Consider the following 16,122-nt stretch of genomic DNA (forward strand, 5'->3'; position numbering starts at 1 on the left):
CCAGAAACCGCAGACTGTCTCCATACTCCGTACCTAGTCTCCGAAGCTCCAACACAAGAGCCGGTTTCTTCTTCGACTTCAGCAAGGAGTCTATTCTTCTTTCTCTGTTCGGATACCCGGAAAAATTTATGAGTTTTTCTCACCTAAAATGATCATGACTTGAGCTTTGCCACGAACTTGCATCTCAGCTCAATTCCGAACAGTCGCATCTATCTCTCCGTGTTACCTCCTACCGTCTCATATCGGAGACATTTGCAAAGGACAGCACATATCCCCTCCCCCTAGAAAAGCGTCATGTCGTCGTTAGAAAATGGCTACGCCAACGGCGTCAGTGGCAATCCATTCCTACCGGCCACCTCTCAGGTCAATCTTCGCTTTTCTGACATACCCTCTGCGATCGATATTCCCGCGTCCACCCTTGATAGCGAAGTCGAAGTCAGTTTGGAAGGCCTACCAGACGACCCCACCGAGCTGTGTACCTTGCTGGAGAACGAGAAAGCCGCGAAGAATTTCTGGGTAATTATCGCGCTGGCGTATGCCAAGCAGAAACAGATTGATCATGCGATCGACATACTAAATAAAGGCCTGGCTTCGGTCGCTCATGGAGCAGCCAAAGAGAAACTGGGTCTGCTGGGCTGGGTCTGCTGGCTGTTGATGCTGAAGAGCCGACAGGCCCCCCGAGTCGCTTCGGAAGGGGAACTGTATACTGAGGCCAAGACCAAGGACTATTACCTCCAGCTCGCGACGTCGACGCTGAACGAAGCGTCGCGACTGAACCCGGCTTTCCCTCCTTTGTTTCTCGCCCGAGGCGTTCTGTCCCTTTTGCGGGCTTCCTTGCACCCACCAAGACCGGTTCGACCGGGATCAGTTGATACGTCCGAGAGAGTGGAGTCGCTGCGACAGGCGCTCAAGTGCTTCGATGAATCGTCAAAGGCGTTTGGAGGCCGGAATGTGATGGCGATTCTGGGACGTGCCAGAGCGCAATACTTGCTGGGCAGGTATGCGGAGGCGCTAGAGGGGTATCAGAAGGTTCTGATGAAGATGCCTGGTCTTACAGACCCAGATCCTCGAATCGGTATCGGGTGCTGCTTGTGGCAATTGGGCTTCAAGGATCAGGCGAAGGTTGCTTGGGAGCGGGCGCTGGCACTCGTGAGTTACGAAGGCTACTGTGACCTTTTGCAGAGCATTACTGATGTAATATTTTTTTTATCTCTTGCAGAATCCCGACTCCAAGGTTGCCAACATCCTGCTTGCTGTTTATTACCTCTATGACAGTTCGCGACACGCCACGACAGATCCTGCTTTCGGCTCTTTGTACAAGGTGGCCATGACCCAGTACACGCAGAAAGCCTTCAAATTGGACAAGGAATACCCCATGACATGTGCACTCTTCGGCAGCTATTTCCTTTTGAGAAAGTCCTACTCTACCGTCGAGACTCTGGCGCGGAAAGCCATCGAGCACACCGATGTAATGCCGATTGCCAGTGACGGCTGGTATCTCCTGGGACGCAAAGCTCACTACGAAGGTGACCTTGCCCGCGCTGCGGAGTACTACAGCCGCTCCGATCAAGCGCGAGGTGGTGGCGACAAAGGGTATCTTCCCGCAAAGTTCGGTGCGGTGCAGATGCAGGTTTCCAACCGAAACTACGACGACGCCAAATTCCGGTTGGAGAAAATCATTCAGCAAACCAAGAACCCCGAATGTATGATCCTGCTCGGGGCTCTTCATGCAGAGGAGGTCTTTGCTGCTCAGGCCAGCGGTAGCAAGGAGGACAAGTCGGCGGAAGCTAAGAAGGCTATCAGCCTGCTGGAATCGGTCCGTGGCCTGTGGAAGGACGAAGCCAAGAAGGTCTCTCCTGATGAATCAGTCTTGGTGTACCTGTCTCGCCTCTATGAGCAGGTTGCCCCGGAGAAGAGCATGCAATGCCTGATTCAGCTGGAGGAAATGCAACTGGCTGAGATCGCCGAAGAAGAGCGTCCGGAGGGTATTGAGGACGAGGAGGAAATCAAAGCTGTCCTCCGAACAAACCTTCCCCCTCAACTTCTGAATAATATGGGCTGCTTTATGTACCAGGCCGACAAGATCGAACAAGCGAGAACACTCTTCCAGGCAGCTTTGAATGCTTGCGTTCGCTCACAGGAGAAGGAGGCACAGCTTGACACAGATGCTCTTGTAACGACCATTAGTTACAATCTGGGTCGTGCCTACGAAGCCTCCAACATGCAGGATGAGGCCAAGAAAGTTTACGAAGGCCTGCTTGAACGTCATGCCAACTACACAGGAGCCAATGCGAGACTCACGTATATTGCTCTTCGACAGAGCCCTACGGATGAAGGGCCGAAGAAGATGGCCAAACTCTACGAGGCCGACTCGACGAATCTTGAGGTCCGCGCTCTCTTCGGGTGGTACCTGAGCAAGTCCAAGAAGCGGGCGGCGAACCTCGCTGAGGACCACGAGCAACGACACTACAAACATACCCTGCAGTACTTTGACAAACATGACCGCTACTCTTTGACCGGGATGGGCAATGTTCATCTGACGACAGCGCGGGATATGCGGCGCGATACCGACCAGGATAAGGAGAAACGCCGCAAGATGTACGAGAGGGCCGTTGAATTCTTCGACAAAGCTCTGCAGCTAGATCCCAAGAATGCATATGCAGCGCAAGGTATTGCTATTGCCCTCGTCGACGATAAGAAAGACCACGCCGCCGCCGTGCATATCTTCTCCAAGGTCCGAGATACCCTGAAGGACCCCAGCGTCTACCTGAATCTGGGTCATGTCTATGCCGAACTCCGACAATACTCTCGATCGATTGAGCATTACGAGGCAGCGCTGTCGAAAGATCGTGCTCGCGATGCACAGATCCTGGCGTGCCTCGGGCGAGTCTGGCTGCTCAAGGGCAAGCAAGAAATGAACTTGTCCGCCATGAAGACGGCGCTGGACTATGCCAAGCGGGCCCACGCCGTTGCGCCCACACAGGCTCATCTCGAATTCAATGTTGCATTCGTGCAAAACCAGATTGCCTCGCTGGCGTACAGCTTACCGGAGACGCAGAAGACGGTGCAGGATGTCGAAGAAGCCACCGAGGGGCTTCATCAAGCCATTGAGACCTTTGGGCGCATTGCCAAGGTGAAGAACCCACCGTACCCTGCCGGAGCGCTGGAGCAGCGCGCCAACATGGGCAAGACGATCATCAAGCAGTTGGATCGTGCGCTCCAAAGCCAGAAGGAATACGAAGAGAAGAACGCGGCGAAGCTGCAGCAGGCGCGCGAGGCTCGTGAGGCGGAGATCCGCAAGCGGGAGGAAGAGGTGCGGAAGGCGCAGGAAGCCGAGCAGGAACGGAAGAAGAAGCTTGCGGAGGAGCGACAGCGGATGATTGAGGAAGCCCAGCGACTGGCCGAGCAGCGGGCAGAAGAGGAGAGGGCGCGTGAGGAGGCGGAGATGACGACGGATGCGGAGACCGGCGACAAGGTGAGGCGGAGGAAGAAGACGTCGTCGAAGCGCAAGAAGAAGAGGGCGGAAGACGATTTTATCAGCGACGGGGAGACGCCTCGCCGGGCAGGCAGTGGGGAGCCCGGCAGCGAGGGTGAGGCGGCGCCCAAGAAGCGCAGACGGCTGGAGCGTCGGTCCGGCGGCAAGGCGCAGAGCAAGTACAAAAGCAGTGAGATTGTGGAAGATTCGGACGTGGAGGACGAGGTGGACGAGGCTGCTGCGGGTGATCCGGATGAAGAGATGGGGGACACCGGAGCTGATGATGCCGAGGATGTGGTGCAGCGGCGTCGAGCCAAGGTGACCCGTCGGATTGCGGACGATGATGACGAGGATGAGGAAGAAGAGGGAGGAGCCGCACCAGCAGGTCCAGTGCACGAGAATCAAGAAGAAGCCGACGACGATGATGATGGATTGTTCAACGAGAGCCCCGGGGGGGAAGATACGGAGATGAAGGAAGACGAGGAGTAATCGGCCCATTACTGGAAGGCCTTTCTACGAAGACACTACGTGTAGTTTTATATTTGAAGCATTTTTCCTTATAGTTTCTCATTGCTCGTTCGTTTATCTCATGGATTTATGATATCAATTGGCGTTGAGGACGACAGCGGACAGGGTGAAAAGGGGTGGAAACGGGCATTCTGTTGATACTTTGACGTGACGTATGTATACTAGCTGCAACCAGAGGAAAGTTGGTGTGCTCTCTCAGAGGCTCTGCTTCAGCCTGAAGATTGGGGTTTTCTTCATCTAGTCAGTATGTACCCAAGATGGGCCGTCGAGGAGGTTAGAGCGGAGGCCTCCATCGACCGACCCTTTATCCTGCTATCTCTACGCAGGAAGAAGAAAAGGGAGACAACGAAGAGTGTGGACGGATGATGAATGGTATGTTATTATTGTTTATTTTTATCTTCATCTTCATGGTTGTAGCAACATCATGATCGTCGTCGGCTTTAGTGGTCATCTAGTGTCCAAGAATAAACCGGCCGGCCAAGGACGAATCCAGGAAGCCGAGAGCCCACTGAGTCGTCATACATACTCAAAGCAGGATAGTTGGAGGAGTGGGCCGGGCGATAGACTTTGAGGATTGAGTAAGAGGTCGGTCGATACTCCAGAGATACTACTACTACAATAGATTCTAGACAAAATGATCTTCAGGAGACGAACAGGTGAAACATGGCTGTTGCTCTGACTTTTGTTCCAGGGGCAAAGTTTATCCTTTTGAGACAGTGGTGAGGCAAATGCAAATGCAAATGCAAATACAAAAGTGAACAAGACACGGTCTTGCACGTGAGGAGAGGACTCAGGAGAAGAAGCAGTGAACAGTTTCATGACTTGGAAAGCAGTGGCCAGGTGCTTGATACATAGTTACACCATTAACTCTGTACAAACAGGGATTTGATCGAGATTCGAGAGATCTGATTGATCGAGGATCGGACGCCCTATCCAGATGAATTTGAAACATTCGAACCAAAGTAACGGGTTCATTGGGATCAGCTGATTCTGGCCGTTACTTATACCATCTATCTACCTACTTTGTACTCTGTATCAGCATTCTGTCAAGCTAAGGGCAACCAACTATGAGCTTGGTTCTAAAAGCCAGCGGCATATCGAGGAATCTGCCTAGAGATCACTACAGGTGTCTCTCTCTCTCTTCCGTTGACTCTCCATGGACCTTTTATCCTGTAGGTACCCAGGGTATATACACCATGCATGCATGTTTGATTGCATCCATGTCTTGTTAATTCCAAGTTAAATCTGTTTGAACTAGTTTGGTAATGTATTGTGTTCTATGCTACTAGTTTATATTAGCGGTGTGACCCTTTTTGCTGAGAGATTTATTGCCTTGCATTACCTTAGCTATCAACCCGTCAGCGCACAGATAGTTCAGCCTCTGAGACTCCCTCATGAAAGACAAGAGTCCAGCACAGTGGATTCAATTGACCAGGAGACAGACCTATCCTAGGTATGATCTGGTCATTGGCCTTCAATTACCACGCTGAATGTCCCCACTGTTGTGCAGGTAAGGCAGCCAACGGGCGAAATTGGTGGAAGAGAGAAGAAGAGGGTGTGAAAGATAGAGACGTCGAGGAAGATGTGCAGAAAATTTCAATCCGTAGATAATGATCAATTGAGTGCTCGATGGATTCGAGGATGGAGTATAGAGTAGTAGATACTCCATGGATTCCTGTTTGGTATTTGCTACTCCCGTACAGTACTACATCGGGGCGATGGATGACGTGATACAGCAATACACAGTTCGCAATAATGAGGGATATGGAATTGTGGAATTGTGGGTTATCACTGTCGCCAATGCCAGGCTGTCTTAGTTTCCTCAGATGTGGATGGTCCTTGATAAGTACTCCGTACGGAGTACCTTAGACTATCTACTTATTAATATTATTGTTATTATTATTGATTCGGACTCTGACAGTTAACGATCATAAGTTGACAGATATGACAGGTGAAAGTGCTCTTCTAGTGTGATTGTTAGACTGATGCTACTACTGAGTCCTGACCCGCCGAGTATCTGGGTAGGCAAGCAAAATGAGACATGAATAGGAACATCTGTGGTCTAGACACCTACAGCGGGCAAACTGCACCACGATCCATCCTCTTGCAGGTGCGACGCATACACATGTCTTAGGTTTCAATGGAGACTCCTGGCTGCCTGATATTGAAAACTATCCGAGGTCTGACTATCTCAACAACAGAATAACAGAGACCGAATAGAGCTCATGATACTACTTCATCCCCTCGAAATCGCTTGAGACTTTGAGACTCGGGATGTTTTCAGGTGCCATCTCGCTTACGAGAACCGCAACGTGTTATTTTTTGAGAAGTGATATATTGACCCTGGGTAGCTCCCTGTCGGACGGAGGAGTGCGTCCAATAGTTACATAGGTGGCTAGAGAGTCCGGGGTATAGTCCTAACCTGATGTCCTCGGTACACTACTACTTAGAGATGGTTACTTTTCTCCTTCTGACAAGGATACTCGCGTGTCATTAAACATTCTGTCCGGATTCCAGAATCCAAGGAGGTTTCATTGGGATAGTCACAACAACATTTCGTTCCTTGGATCATGACTTTGTGGTACGTGCCACAATTCGCTCTATCATTCATTTGCTCCATCAACTAGTGAGAGTGAACCATCTTCTGCTTCAGTTCACTCAGGACTCGGGGGAGTCGGGGTCTTCCAGACGAATCACATCCATGGACAGTTGATATGATCCGGCTTTAGGAACAGTGACAATCGTTTCTAAGGTAATGTTCTCTGCACTCTGTACCACTCATTTGGAACAAATGCAGGAACGCGCCAAAGTCCTCGGTACCATATTAACACATCCACGACATTTCCTTCTACCCCTGTCTCTATCGCATGATGGCTTTGCTGCGACTACAGAACATTTTTCGAGTACCAAGTACATACATACTATCAATTCTCCGATGTCTGGCCTATCTTCCATACCTGCTATCCACCTTACCTAGGTATTTCTACGTCCGAAACCAACACTTTAAGGCTTACACCTGCACCCAATCCGCAAATACTAAAATAGCTGCATGAGTAGTGCGAGACTAAAGCGCCTTAAGAGTTTAGCCTCTCTTGTCTGAACTGTAAACGGCTGGAACGCCTGGAATTCCCACTTCGTTTTTTTTGTGCCTGACCCGTCTGTCACTTCTAAGTTCTCCCAAGTCTTGTCCAAACTCTGTGAAGTCATGTAATAACAACAGCAACAACCTAATGCTCTGAATTCCTCTCAAAAATTAACTCACCAACGATAAAAGTCAATCGCAATTGGACAGCCACAGTTGTCCTCATACGTTGAGGTACAACTCTCTCGAATCGAACCAGTCTCAGCCTAATTGAGTCTAACAGTAGTCAAGACCGCGTCCCATCTCCGATCGACCGGAGTGGAACGAACGTTGCGAATCGGTTTGTCCTTGGATCATGAGAGTCTTGATGTCCCATGGAGGCGCAGCACTGCCATTTTCAACTGAACGCTCAATACCGAGCAATTGATCCATAATTCAAAGGTGTCTGACAACTACAAGTGACAAGCACAATGCCTGTGCGTGGGTAGGGTACCTGGTAAATTTCCCCTCCAAACCTCAGGTACAGGTATTGTCCTCGTATTATTATGCATGTGTGGCCTCAGGCACCTCGGTACGAGTAGTGCTGGCGCCCCTAGATTAAGTCGGGTGTCATCTGTTGGTCAATTGTTACATGTGCTTCGCTCCTTGTTTGGAGCTCATCTACCTATGGATCATGGGGAAATCCAAAACAATGCTTCCTCTGGCCTAACAATGAGCATTGTTGCTTGCTGGTTCATATTTACCCCAGACTTAAAGAGTATCACAAAGGAGGTACGCAGTATTGCTTGCTCCTTTCATTCATCATCTTCCCTCTTGATTCACTCTTTGAGCCTTGTCGATCTCCCAGGTATCGGGTCGTCACTCGTCTACCTTTTCCATTTTCTGTTTTCTCTAGGAGGTGGCCTCTTTCTTCTTTTTAAAAAAAAAAAAAAAAAAAAAAAAAAAAGGCTAAAGCTCCACCGGTCGCGCTGATGCCTCTGAGGAAGATACAACGTGCGTATTCTGTAGTGTGGACATAGGTTCTATCGGGCACACTGTACTCTGCAATTGCACTTTAATTTGCAGCATCTCCTGCTGGACTCAATTGTTTTAGATACTATGCACACAGTAGGTATATCCCTGCAGACTGCTCCAAGACTTCACTTACATTTCTCAGCCTCCTTGATGTGTATGGAATAGTAGACAGGCCAGCCTTCGGCCCCTTGATGCAATATCCCGCTCTGCAGATTGGCTCGCCGGCCTCTTCTTTTGTACCATGGTTCGTCTGCCTCCTGAGATGTTTCTCCTTTCACAATCTTGTCTCTTTTGCGAAGTATCTGCATTTTGCAAATCCAAGGAGAGGTTGTCAGACTCACCAGCTGCTTTGAGAAGGCCTTCAATATCCAAATCTTGATGCGATCAGCACACACGGGACAAGCCGGCCCAACCACGAAAAGTTGCAGAGCTTGAGAATGTCTGTGCATAAGAAGGATTCTACCTACGAAGCTGACAAGGGACGGGAGATCATTATCTACAGGCTTTGCAGCTGCCGACTGTGCGAAAAATCCGGATGCGCCTGTAGGCTGTAGGTGCCCTTGTTCGATGCTGATATTGTGCATCATCATTGGCCATGATCCCGAAGGATTCTCCCGCGCAGCTGTTCGGTTCCTGGACTGGATGGAGATGATGCTTTCATTTCCAGAATTGTCGGGGCCTTGACGGAGCCAATGCCTCTATCAGACTGCTGCTGATCTGAACAGAGAATAAGTGGGATCTTCACTCATCCCACCGTAGTTTCTAGACAGACTGACTTGGTGGACACTCGCTGTCTTGAGTCGTCCTTGCATCGAGACTGCCACAATGTGTTGACAAGGAGTACTGATGTTTTTCCTTGAGATCAGTTGAGCTAATATTATGTGCCTATCTAGAATAACTATAGTAGGTACATGGATACTTAGTAGTTGGAGATAGCTCTATGCATCGATCCATGCATGGCTGTATTGCTGCTGTATGTACCCGTACTCTAGATAGATATGTAGGTCCCATGGATAACTACTATGTAATATATTGAGGCATGAGGCTGTAATTGAACTGTAACAGTCTAAATCGGAACCAGCTCCAGGGGAATCTTTTTCTTTCTTTTTTGTTTTTGCTTTTTGCTTTTTTATCTCCCAGTGGAGACTCCCCCTCGTGCCCTTCTTTCCCATTTTCGCTCTGCCTTCTGGAAATTCAAGATTCCCACTGGCTGATGTTTTTGCTTTTTCGCCCTTTGCAGTTCCTTTTTCTGATCCCTTTTCCTCTCTACTGTAGCTTTTCAACGGGGAGAACGTGGGCTGTCGGCTTATCATCATTTATCCAGACATACTCCGTATCAAAAGCAAAAGCAAAATAGGAGTCCAGTTAAGCCAGCCTCCTCCGTAAGGAGCAGGGAAGCTAGGTACAACGGGGTGGTAACTGCTAAGGTAAGTATGTACCTACCTAATTCGAGGTCTCTAGCCTCCTCTTATGCTATCTACTCAATGATCGTGATAATAATAGGTAGATAGATGATTTAAGGTACATACATATATAAATCACAGTCAAAACTCCCTCTTATTAGTTAGTGTTCTGGTCCTCCATGAATCTCCCCCAGACTCCGGTGTGTGTATCATCAAATGGACTCGATCGTTTAATTTAACCCTTTCATTTTTTATTATTATTTTTCATTTTCTTCTAGATACAACGGACTCGATTTTACATTGTTTACACTTTACGCTGCTTCGGCTAGGATACTAGGTATCAGTCTAGGTACTTAGTGGTGGTATATACTACTCCGTACTAGCCTACCTGGTCATAGTAGGTAGTGGTCTTCGCGTCGTTCGTTTCTTATATGATCATCATCATCATCATCTCTGCTACTCCTGTTCGTTCGTGTTGATTTTATATTATTGTTATGGGGTATCTACGGAGTGTCTAGATGATAATTAGTCTTGTTGTATGATCTTACTGCTAGACACTCCTCCTCCTCCTCCTATTATTATCATCATCATCCACTGCTACTATTCGTCGCCCGCCGTTCTGGACCCTCGAATCTGAGATTTTTCGGTCCATCTTTCTCCATCACTTGCTCCACCCTCAATCATTATTACTATTCCAATTCCTTTAGGTCTTCTTTTTTTATGTGGGCTGAAAGTCATCCTTGTCCTCCGACACAACATCACCTTGATACACTGCTCCTCTTGACGATCGATCAGTGCACCGCTCATTAGGCCTCAATCTTTCTCATTCTGTCATTCATTCACTTAATGCTTCTTGCTCTGCTTGCTGGTCTCTGGTCCAATTTCTGTTGCAAGAGACCCCTTTATACTTCGTGTTAGAGTTCCATGCCGCTCACTTGTCTCCTGAACCCGATACATTTCTAAAACACAAGAGAAACGATCACTGTTCCCCCCTCCCTGCCAGTCTCGCACGAGTCAATGGCTCGCTTGCAATCCCTGGCCTCCTAACAGATCTGTTTTATATGCTCTGGTCAATCTTGACCCTCGCTCACAGCCCATCCTCGTCTTTATCTGGGGAATTAATCCCTTTCCAAGGTCATCGGCGGAACGGCATCTTCCCGCCTGAGTGCTTGTTTAATGAACTGCCTGGCTTCGCATTCACCTTCAATTGATCGCAAAACACCGTCTCATTGCAGTCCACCCGCACAAAAGATCGTCTTCTTCTCGGGATCCATCTGTCTCACTGTCCCACCATGCTTGCAAGACAAGAAGAGGCGGACCTCTCGGACCGTCCATCCACCAGAGCTTCCAATGACCCTCCGGAGTATACGGCCCACATCCGTTCGAGATCAACCGCTCATGCTCACAGCCCCAAACGCCTCTCGGTCTTCAGTGGTCGATCCAGGAGCAATACCACCACCTCCAGCACCTCCTCCCGCCGCTCCCCCGCTTCTTCTATGACCTCTGCTGACGCTGCTTCATTGCCCTACTCCCATGAAGACCGGGCCGGCTCGTCGGCAGGTATCCGGCCGGACAGGCCCGAGAGGCATGAGAGTATGACCAAATCGCTCTTTTCACGGGGGAGCCGTATTCTGCGCCGTCAGGGAAGCAAGTTCAATATCGCCGCCACTCTTGACGAGGAGGATGAAGTAGAGCGTGAGAAGTCCCGTTTCGAGGTCTCAGAGATCTTCAGTCGCCACCACAAGACGCGACAAAGTGATGCCCGTAAGTCTCAACGCCCCTGCCCTGGGTAACATTCGCCAGTGAGAAAGAGACTTTCAATTGACTCCTTCGGTAACATTGGTCTGCAGATGAACATTTGAAGAGCCTGATTTCCAATCCCTTTGATTTCCACCATCTGACTCATACGAGTCCGTCCCAGTTTCAGGCGCTGGATAAAGCCAGAGAAAATGACATTGTCACCGAATTTTCCGCAATCCGTGCCTCGCAGAGACCGATCACGGGACTCAAGGGCATTCGGGCAGACGATCTCCATTTTCAAGGCTTCTCATCGGAAGATCTCACAAATGGCGGAGCAGCTACTGCAGAGCACCAAACTTCTCCAGCTCCGACAAGCCCACCGGGTTCTCCAAGTGCAACATCTTCGATCAGTCCGAAACAGCAGGATCATAGGGCCAGAAGAGAATCGCGCGTCTTTGAGAACTTTTCTCGTCCAGTGCCGAGATATCCCAGAGCCGGCTCCGCCACTCCTCCACCGAGAGCCATTTCCCCTCAACTGACAGCTTCGCCCGACTTGTCTGAGCCCGAACCACGCGCCATTGACGAAATTCTGGGCTTGTCCTCCCAGCCCACATACCCTGAACACGTGTATGGCAATACAGACGACGTGAAACAGTGCTCTTCCCTGTCCCAGTTTAAAGTTGAAGGGATATATTCGTTTCATGCAGAGCATGCTGTCACCACTGATACGAACACCGAAAGGATAGACGCTAGGACCTCCTCTGTCTCCCTTCCTAGCCTCAACTCTGTCTTGGAAGAAGTACCAGAGGAACAGGGCATCACTCACTGGCATGATAGCCCCGAGGCGAATGCTGACACAGCAATGCCTCCATCCTCGTCTCAGATAGACCGGCCAGCCCAGGTGCCAATCCCGTCTGTTCATCGTCGCAAGTCTCAGCTGTCCATCTGCGTTGCTGAGGAGCTCTCCAAGAAGTTTTCCGAGGCACTCGGCTCCCCTACTCTTCCACAGTATCGTCTGTTCCAGGATGCGGGCGACCAAGTGGTCGGAGGGCCAATTCGCCGGCGGTCGTCCGCTCGCCGCAAACCCGCCTATGAAACCATCTATGAGTCTTGGGACGCTGATATCGATTATTGCTACGAGCATGCGGCGGAGTCCACGTCGAACTTTGACTGGTCACGTAATTCTCTCGATGAAGCTCGGCCGGCAGATAACGATGATGGCCCCAGAGCAGCTTGTGGCGGGGCGGCAAACGAAGGCAAGGATGCCAGGCTTCTCCAGCCTATTCACCTCAGCACGTCGCGTTTCCCGACTCCGGAGTTGGATCCCAGCCCAGCCCGTTCGTTACCCAGCTCCCAAGCAGCTGTGACCCCGTCCAGCGCAGAGTATGAGAACGAAATCGTCTCTACCGGCGGAGATTATTTCCAGGCCGTCAGTTCCTCAATCTTCCCCTCTGCACTCGGAAAACAGATGACGCAGGACATCCTATACGAGGAGTACTTGGCAGCTGATGCGGAATCAGACCGGCATTTCTCTTTTTGCTCACAGGGACTAATTCACGCTATGGACCATCCGGTATCTCCCCGGAGCAGCTTTTCTCCCATCAGCAAGTGCAACTCGCAGGAAAGCCTGATACTTTCCCGCGCCGCATCGATTGTGCGCAAACATCGTTCCTCTGTCTCCACGGCCAGCGTCCCAGAACTGGTGCATAGTCTGGCGAGCAGCCGGGAATTGCCATCCATGGAGCACTTGCCCTCTACGGAGCAGTCGGGTTATACAGCACCATCGTTGGCAGGACGTACGGAAGTTTCTTCCCAGCACCGGCAAACGAAGAGTCTGGCACGAGAGATTGAGACACAGATCATGTCGCGAGCTGAGAAAAACTCCAGCCCCGACTCTGCGGACCCGTTGCGGACAACTGGTTCAGTTCACGATAGAGCCAAATCAACATCTGAGGTAGAAGCCCCACGGACCGTTAGGACTATTAAGAGTAATGCTTCAGCACCGCTTCCTCCAATTCCGGTGAAGAGCCCGAATCGAAAGAAAGGCAGGACATCATACTCTCTTTTCCCTACTCCTGCAGCGAATTGAAGCTGTTGCAGGCAATTCGCTACCCCCGCCTAGGAGGTTTGCTCCAGAAGCATGGACCGATCTTGGAAGAAGCGTACTGTCTCTTCCCCTCTCTTTTTTCATACGTTCAATCTTTTTGTGATTTCCTTTTTTGCTCCTCTCAAACCGAACAATCGCTCCATAGACTTCTTCCACGACTTGACGATTCTCATTTCCTTGTTGTTAGCATCCTGCTATGTTTTCAGCCTTTCATCTTATCTTAAATTTTGTTGACTATATTGCATACCTTCGTTCAAGTCTGCACTCTCGGTGTTCTCTGCGTCAGTGATTTAGATTCGATTTGCATTTCTCAGCGACTGTTTTGGAGGGGAAAACGAAGAGATGTCTGCTGGGTGTTTTCTCTGGCATGGACGGTTGGGAAAATGCAGTGGATGGGATGGGATCGGATACTTTGCAAGGCAGACCACGCTCTTTCCTGCCTTTGATTTTCTTTTTCTTCGTGTTGTGATCTTCTGGTTGGAATCTTTTTTGTCCTGTTCACATCTCTCGTTGAAAATCTTGAACACAGCTCTGTACACACATAGAAAGGCATGGATCGGGCCGGTTTCATGTTTTGATTTTGGCGAGAAACAAAAGAGGAATGATTTCTAGGCATTCTCTGCAATGCTGGGCGGATTCATCTGATTGTTCTGTACAGAAAAGTTTCTCTCTGTTGAAGAAATCGAATACAACTAGATTTGTATCAAAAGTTGCAATCCTACCAAGCTTTGAAGCTTCTCAAGTGTAAAGTAAGGTATCGTTCCAGATAACGTGACGTCGTGCCCGCCAGACGCCACTTCCGCCGTCTTATCAACCTTTTACTCCATAGACCCGCTCAAACCTTCACTTTTCATCGAACGAAAGACAGAAAGAAAGTCCAGGAAGAAAGGAAGGAAGGAAGGAAGGACAAGGAGATCATGTGGTCACTGATTATCAGCATGCGGCTCTCATCAGGACAACCACTCATCTGAACAGGCTCTTTTTCCTGACTGTCGTCTTCGCAGCCCACCCTTCGAAGTCGTTCAACATGACCTCCACTCCATCGCAGGCGTTGACCAAACGTCAAAGCGAACAGAGTCTCATGCCCCCTCCTCCTCCACCCAAGCGGATCAAACGGCCAGCTACGGTTTTGGACGAAGATGTCTACACGAATGCCTTATCGGAGATCATTGCTCGTGACTACTTTCCTGGACTGCTGGAGGAGCAAGTGAAGCAGGAGTATCTTGACGCTCTGGAATCGAAGGACAGAGAGTGGATTTTGAGTTCAAAAAAGAGGCTCACGGATTTGCTGAAGACTCCCGGCAGAGCTCGCAGCAGAAGTGGAATGACTCCGCGGCTCCACGGTACAGAACGACCGGATCACACCCCGGCCGGCTGGCAAGGTGATACGCCGAGGTCGGTGATCTCAACGACGACGACGACGACCGCGATAGCCCAGACCACTCCGAAAGATATTCCAGATGTCACCAACCTGGGGCTCATGGCGTTCCAGGCCAAGTACACCAGCGAAGACAACGAGTCGTTCAATAAACTTCTGGACAAACAGAATGCCAAACGCCAGGAGAAGTATGCCTGGCTCTGGAGCGGAAACAAGATCCCTACTGCTCGGCAGATTGCCCACCGACAACGGGAAGCGAAACGCATCGCAGCACAGGGAGGCATTACTGAGCGACAGCTAGCGATCAAGACGGATTTGGACGCCCGGCCCGCAAAACCTGATACGTGGAAGTCCCGACCGGAGAACTCGCTCATGTTCATGCCGTCTTCCATCGAGGATACACACGAGACCATTTCACAGAAAGCTGAAGCGGTCTCGCGCGCCGGGCCTAAGCGAGTGGTGCACGAGAATACCAGGCTACCGGAGCCGAGTGTCCAGCACGGTTCTGCTGCTGCGGAGGGCAACGACGTCCCTCCCTCGCCATCGATATCCGCCATCAAAGATGCCATTGCTGGCCGGCCCCGATTCACGGAATCCGAAGCGGGATACGCGGGGGGCGAGACGCCACGGGTTAACGGATATGCTTTTGTCGACGAGGACGAGCCCGAACCGGACTACAACCATACTGCCGCTGAAACCTCGGAGTTGACCTCCTTGTCAGGTGACGATCTTCGCTTGCTCGGGGCGAGCGACTCTACCCCCAACCCGTTCTCGATCCGGGAGAACCGCAAGCGCGAAGATCTGCATCACCGCATGGTCGACCGGGTAGCAAGAACGAAACGCGCCGAGAAGGCCGCGCGCGAGGTTAGGACGCCCGTAACGCCACGCTTCGCCAGCAGTCCTCGGTTGGATTTTGGGCTACGTACCCCTGCAGCTGCGGATTCCAGCGGACAGGGCAAGGTTTTGACCCCCGCAGCGCAGAAACTACTGCAACGGGTTGGCAGCACGCCTCGACCGGCAGCAAGTTCCTCGTCGAGTCTGAGAAATATGTGGACCCCTACTCCCAGAAGAGCTAAATGATTGTTGACCTTATCCTACGATCCGGCAAGCTCTGTCTTATCTCTTCGCTTGAGCCATTACATTATGTTTGATTTTCTCCGGATGATTTGAAATATTTGGCGTTGCTGGTCTGTTGCATTGCGAGGCGGGTTTTCAGTTGTTCTCAATTCACAGGGCAGTTGCTCCCATGCCCTTCTCTTAATCATGATATAGCAAGATCACAATCCCCGAAGGTGGTCATGCGGACGAGGCCACGTCCCATTGCAATCTATACCAATCCTCTTGGTAACTACAGAACCATGAAAATTATGTAGAAAATGAAATTCAACTAGTCTA

The 16,122-nt window shown here is 50.3% G+C and overlaps 3 protein-coding genes across 3 annotated transcripts; all 3 read left to right on the top strand.

Annotated features, from left to right (window-relative positions):
- Positions 1–294: 294 nt before the first annotated feature.
- Positions 295–3,964, top strand: CDV56_108335 (putative RNA polymerase II transcription elongation factor (Ctr9); the record flags this gene model as incomplete). Its single annotated transcript, XM_026761954.1, has 2 exons — positions 295–1,149; positions 1,220–3,964. The coding sequence occupies 2 exons, from the start codon at positions 295–297 to the stop codon at positions 3,962–3,964; spliced, it is 3,600 nt and encodes a 1,199-aa protein (XP_026616286.1).
- Positions 3,965–10,794: 6,830 nt separating this feature from the next.
- Positions 10,795–13,331, top strand: CDV56_108598 (uncharacterized protein; the record flags this gene model as incomplete). The annotated part of the gene is made up of 2 exons (XM_026762217.1): positions 10,795–11,266; positions 11,353–13,331. 2 exons carry the CDS (start codon positions 10,795–10,797, stop codon positions 13,329–13,331), a joined length of 2,451 nt encoding a protein of 816 aa, XP_026616287.1.
- A 1,045-nt stretch (positions 13,332–14,376) lies between these two features.
- CDV56_108672 (splicing factor ESS-2 family protein) lies at positions 14,377–15,807 on the top strand (the record flags this gene model as incomplete). The annotated part of the gene is made up of 1 exon (XM_026762291.1): positions 14,377–15,807. The coding sequence occupies one exon, from the start codon at positions 14,377–14,379 to the stop codon at positions 15,805–15,807; it is 1,431 nt and encodes a 476-aa protein (XP_026616288.1).
- Positions 15,808–16,122: the final 315 nt, after the last annotated feature.

The sequence above is a fragment of the Aspergillus thermomutatus genome, assembly GCF_002237265.1.
Source record: "Aspergillus thermomutatus strain HMR AF 39 chromosome Unknown NODE_45, whole genome shotgun sequence".
NCBI classification, from domain to species: Eukaryota; Fungi; Ascomycota; class Eurotiomycetes; order Eurotiales; family Aspergillaceae; genus Aspergillus; species Aspergillus thermomutatus.